This window comes from Aplysia californica, unplaced genomic scaffold, assembly GCF_000002075.1.
Source record: "Aplysia californica isolate F4 #8 unplaced genomic scaffold, AplCal3.0 scaffold00055, whole genome shotgun sequence".
Lineage (NCBI taxonomy): Eukaryota > Metazoa > Mollusca > Gastropoda > Aplysiida > Aplysiidae > Aplysia > Aplysia californica.
The window spans coordinates 69164-75491 of record NW_004797325.1 but is presented as its reverse complement, the minus strand read 5'-3'; the positions used below and the strand labels follow the sequence as shown (position 1 = coordinate 75491).

The 6328-nt window shown below is 41.0% G+C and overlaps 1 protein-coding gene across 1 annotated transcript in view; it reads right to left on the bottom strand.

The window, feature by feature from the left end:
- LOC101857390 (caskin-1) overlaps positions 1-6328 on the bottom strand; it is a gene marked incomplete at its 5' end in the record, with an annotated part of 203080 nt that overhangs the window by 166843 nt on the left and 29909 nt on the right. Inside the window, 1 exon segment of the mRNA XM_035968373.1 lies at positions 1770-1878. Within this exon segment, the coding sequence (XP_035824266.1) occupies positions 1770-1878 (109 nt within the window).

The window sequence follows — 6328 nt, the reverse complement described above, 5'->3', positions numbered from 1 at the left end:
GGGTGCTCTGGTGTGGTTTGCTCCTTCTTTCCTATCAAACATCTATCATCCTTTCATCTCCTCCTATTCTCTGTTTGTTACTCTGTAGTAGTAATACCTCTAACCTTTAGCATTTATTTTACCTAATTGTGTTGCAAAGGCTGTAAAACTCTTACTAAGTGAGTGATTTGCGTGTGCTCTGGTGTGGTTTGCTCCTTCTTTCCTACCAAACATCTGCTATCGTCCTTATCTATCCTCCTTCTTTTTTGTGTGTGTTACTATATTGTAACACCTCAAATCTTATATGACCTTATTGTGTTGCAAATGCTTTAAAACTCTTACTTAAACAGACACTTACTAAAAGTAAACGAAACAATGTACGTATCGTTTACAGTTTGTGGCGAGTTCTACAAAACCATGGAAAAGATGCAATCCCCCAAAACAACAATAAATACCGATTATACATTATAATATAATTATTCAAAGGCTTTATTACGAAAAGAGGACACTGGTCGAGACGGGTGTTGTCTCTGCTATTGTCAAACAAAATTAGTGGGTGATTGGCGGGTGCTCTGGTGTGGTTTGCTTCTTCTTTCACATCAAACATCTATTGTCTTTATCTCCTCTTCTTCTTGTTTATGTTTGTTACTCTCTTGTAACATCTCTAATCTCCTGGCGCTCATATGACCTTATGCAGTTTCGAGCGCCGTAAAACCTCTACTAAAACGTTTAAAAATCGAAATTATTGATGTCATTTTAGTAGTACAAAGTTATATTGTCAAATGCATTTTTCTAAAGGTATGAGATACTGGGTACAAATTGCAGTATGGATTAGTCGTTTTTGTCGTCTTTCTACGTTCTACTAATTATCATGCTTTATCTTTATTCTTGTCTGTTTAGCTTGTCTGGGGTTTTTTTCTCTCTTTTCTACACTGTTTCTCCATTTTACATGGTTCCCATCTCCTCCCCATTTTTCTGTTTCTCTCTGTCTGTCTGTCTGTCTGTCTGTCTCTCTCTCTCTCTCTCTCTCTCTCTCTCTCTCTCTCTCTCTCTCTCTCTCTCTCTCTCCTTAATATGACCCCGGTCACAGAGTTAATGCAAGTTCGGTTTGACTCCGTGAAAATAGGTAGGGAATATTTGTAAGTCTTCATGAAGAAGCGACTCTGATGTTTATAGACAAAGAAATCAGAGCAGGACTCGCTTGAGGTTGTCGAAGTAGGGGGCGGGTGGTAGGGCATCATCGACTAAATTTTTTCAACGATATCTACTGTTTACAAAGAAGACAGGAAGCAGTAGTTGAGATGTAATTTCCAGTGAGTCAACTCAAGTACGGAAACGTTTCATCAACACAACACCTGGGAGAAAGAAACATCGAACAAGAAGCATAACAAGCAAACCATTTGGGAGCATTCACCAAGTACCCGTACATGTACCAGAAAGACAGTTCAGAAAGACAGGTCAGAAAGACAGTTCAGAAAGCGTTTTACAGCACTTGCAAAACAATTGGGTTGTATAAGTGCGGAAGATTAGAGGTATTGCTAGAGAGTGACATACAAAGAATATGAATTTTGTTTCAGTAAGCCTTTTAAAGCACTTTCAACACAATAAGGTCATAAACGTGCCGAAGATTAGAGATGTTACTAGAGAGTTATATACAAAGAAAAGGAGAAGAGATAAGAACTGTAGATGTTTGATAGGAAAGAAGGAGCAAACCACATTCAGAGCACCCAGAAAAGACAGGAAAAAAATATGCATAGATGAAGAAGGAGGGTGACATAAATGGCTCTCACCTTTGAGGATCTGTTTGAGCTCCTTGCCAGCATGTCCAGAGGTAAACTTTTGTACTACATCCAGAGCTGTCTGGTCGTACGAGTTGGGCTTGTTCACATCTACTCCACACTGTCAAACAAAAGAAGGGGGAAAAAAAGAGAATGATACGTTTCACAGTACTTCCAACAGAGTTAGGTCATATAAATACCGAAAATTAGAGGTGTTACATGAGAGTAACAAGCGCAAAAAAGAAGGGCGACAGACAAGGACGATTATTGATAGCTAGAAAAGAAGGAGCAAACCCACCAACCACCTACTTTATCTGAGTAAAAAAAAGCACAGCAGCCAAATGACGCCGTTTTGTGCAAGGAAAGGCAATACATCCAAGAACAATCTAAGGTAAAGAGCAGAAGTATGACGCAGAAATATGACTACACCAGTGACGCCTTCCATCCACCTGTAGAGGGAGGGTGATACACATTTTTAAGAGACATTCAAAATAATATAGGTTGCATACAGAAGTGGATTGTCGTATCTAGGGCCTTTACCACAGTCCGTTTTGTAAGTTTGAGGAAAGAGGAGAATGTCGATATGATATCGGCCATTTAGTGTGAGGAAAAAGCTTTTACTTTTTAAAGTTTCATCCGCCATTTATACCCTTTTGGGCGTCGCGGGAAGAAAGAGACGTCACTCTGCAACCAACCAGAGAGCTTGGGTCATGGGGATGCCATGAGTTGTTAGTGTTTCCCTGACTCCATCTATCCAGGTTTTTCTCAGTCACCCTCTAGCCTTGTTGCCATTGAATTTTTGGGGGGTAATTTTTATATAGGCAAGTTGTGCTGGATGGTGTGTTGGTAGTCGCATGAGATGTCAGAACCATTTGATTTTTTGGTGCTGGATGTAATGCATGACATCGTTTTGGGCCCACCGTATCTCTGATTACTGAGTTTCTAATTTTGTCTCTCCTGGTCTTGTTTACTGCTTTTCTAAGACATCGCATTTCACATGTTGTGATTTTTTGCTCCAATGTCCTGTTCGTGGCCCATGTGTGGCATTGATAAGTGACTGTTGGGATGAATTAGGAAAAAGCAACACTGATAAAAGCAACAGCAAAAAAACCCAGAAAGAACGACAACAATACCAACAACAACAACAGCAGCAGCAGCAGCAGCAACAATAACAACGCACTTTCCAGAAAGGGAGATACCGTACAGAGAGGGAGAGAAAGTGAGTGAGAGAGAGAGAGAGAGAGAGAGAGAGAGAGAGAGAGAGAGAGGGGGGGGGAGGGGCGAGCAGAAAGTAAGGTCTACCAGTACCACTCTCCAACCACCCACTTAACACGGAGCATAAGTCATAGATGAGACGTAACAAGAACCCCAGAACGCGGTGAGCCGGTACGAAAACAAACAATGACTGAAATACACTATGAAAATTCTCCCCACACGGGAATCGAACTCGGGTCTTCCGAGTGAGACCTCGAAGCACCTAACTGTTACACCTCAGACGCCGGTGAAGTAAGAACAGACCACTTTATAGAACCCATGGACCAACCGATCTGGATTCTACAAAATCAGCCCTATACGGCGTACATTGACAAATTGAAAACCATTGGTGCGTCACGGAAAATGAAACTTGGATACACGCAGTTATAATATGCCTCCTTCACAATTATCTAAAGTGTGTCGAGGGGGGCGTAAAAACACCTACATTACCAAAAAAGATACCCTTCTCCCTCCGAGACCTAACATAGACAACAAACTCTATGGAACATTACAGCAACTGCAGCAGACCTGCACTTATCACTACGTGGCATTGGACAGAACGGCGAGAGCCCAGCTGTTGCTGGATCGATTTATACAACAACAACAACAACAACAACAACAACAACAACAACAACAACAACAACAACAACAAAAAGAAACCTGCCAGAGTCAGCATAATGGCACTACATATGGCCAGAAACAAAGAACGGTAATAGAGCAACATTTGGTGGGAAATGTAGAAATAGCAGACGCCCACCAACGACGTACGATATCAGGAATCTTATATACCAGGAGGCTTAAGACAGAAGCGTACCGGAGTCGGCACTCTGAGGTACAGATACCCCCTCTGTCCGTTCCGGACGCGATTGGTGACACCAGAGAAACGGTTGTGGAGTGACATTATGATCCTGGCGGTCAGTATATTATAAGACAGAGCTCGTCAAATCCCAGGATGCTTCAGGCTACAGTAATCCATTATCACAGTATAGTACAACTATAGTAATCCATTGTCACAGTACAGCATCGGTAATCCATTGTCACAGTACAGCTTCAGTAACCCATTTCACAATACAGAGGAACACGCGCGGTACGAAAGGCATCCGTGGCACTACTCTGCTCACAGCACAACTTGAAGATGGTCAGTGGAGGTAAGCGTTTTACGGCACCAGTTCTCAATCATATCTAGTATAAGTGCGGACGATTGAAAATGTTACAAGAGAGTAGTAACAAACACAAAAAGAAGTAGGAGAGATATGGACGATGGGTGTTTGACAGAAAAGAAGGAGCATATCACACTTCAGCACTATACCTACAACTATCCACCGAATAATTTTAGAAAGTCGGACTTTTCCCAATTTTTTTTTTATTCTAAAGGTAAACTCGAACTTTGTCAGAGCAGAGAGTGCCATTACACTTTACAAAATAAATAGCCTGTGTAGGCTACATGTATATTACATGTGTAATATATTTGAAAATGACTTTGCTTCACAAAGGCACTACCTATTTAAAACAGATCAACTGGTAAGATATAACATATTTTCTTTCCAGCTGTCGGGGGGAGGAAGTAAACACGCCTTGGTTTATTGAAAACTGTCACGTTAGTGTTTATGAGACAAAGTTCTGAAATATAACGCTTTCTATCGTAAACTTTAGAAATGAACCCATGGATTATAACCAGTGCACGCTCGCACGCACGTATACGCACGCACGCGCGCGCACACACACACACACACTCACACACACACATATATATACATATACATGTATATATATATATATATATATATATATATATATATATATATATATATATATATATATATATAATATATATACACACACACAAACACACAAACACTACCACACGCACACATGCGCACGCGCACACACACACATACACACACACACGCGCGCGCACACACACATACACGCACGCACGCATTCACTCTCTCTCTCTCTCTCTCTCTCTCTCTCTCTCTCTCTCTCTCTCTCTATCTATCTATCTATCTATCTATCTATCTATCTATCTATCTATCTATCTCTTTCTTACACACACAAACGCATACACACACACAAACACATACACACACACACACACACACACACACACACACACACACACACACACACACACACACACACACACACACACACGTTCGAAATCGCCCCCTCGCAAACGGAGAGCTTGGCACCAAGAGGCATCTATTAAACAATTCTCCTATGATGAGATTAATCTGTTACATTAAAGTGAAACAACTTGGTATATAAAGTTTCAAGTTGCAAAAATAATAATATAAATAAAAAAGTCTGTTCTCATGAGATCTTTTCTTAAACAAAACTAAAATCTACAAACCAGTCAAAGATTACAATTACAGCAATTACACGATCACCTACGAAAGTAACTTTCCTTTAATGTTACAATCCTCTTTTTTGACAGAAAAATGAAAAAGTTTTAAATCGCACACATTACTGTTAAATAACAACATCAACTTGCATGTCATTTTCTATAGTCCTTTATAGAAACCACACTAATCACTCAACACGCACGAATATTCAAGATGAATCTTAGGTAAATCATTTTTGCTTCATGAGCAAAAACTGAAAATAAATAAATAAGAAAGAAAAAAACCCAAATCCTCTCAACTCTGCAGCAGTCCTAGAAAAAGCAAAAAGCAAAAACAAAACCAAGAACTGGAACCACCACACACTGAAAACAGACCACGAGTCTCGATAACCTAAGCACACACACGAAGACGCCCCTCACAAAAACTGAGAGCCTGGCGCTGACAACTAACTATTAAATGTTTCCATAACAACATTATCCTTCACTTTGAAGACACTGCCGGCAAGGCAGAGGGAGTCACAGGGCGGTCGTGATGCGAACATTATGATAGATAGGACGTGCCCTCCGCCAACTCCTAGGCTTATCGCCAGATAAGAATAAATACAGTAGTGGTCTTTCCGGAGCCTTCTTCCATCGCGCAGAAGACCCGAAGTCCCCCATACATCGAGCGGCTACTGGTACCATCCCACTTGCGTGTAGATATTATATAGAAAAAGAGCAGGCAACTGGCACTGGAATAAATACAGTTAGGTAGGCTAGTGGTTTTCTGGAGCCTTCTTCCATCACGAACCGATATCCGAAGTCCCCCATGTATATCGAGCGGCTACTGGTACCATCCTACTTGCTTGCAGATATTATATAGAAGTAGAGCAAGCAACAGGTACTGGAATAAATTATACAGTAAAGTAGTGGTTTTTCGGAGCCATTTCGGAGCCTTCTTCCAATCGCAAACCGACGCCCGAAGATCCGTAAC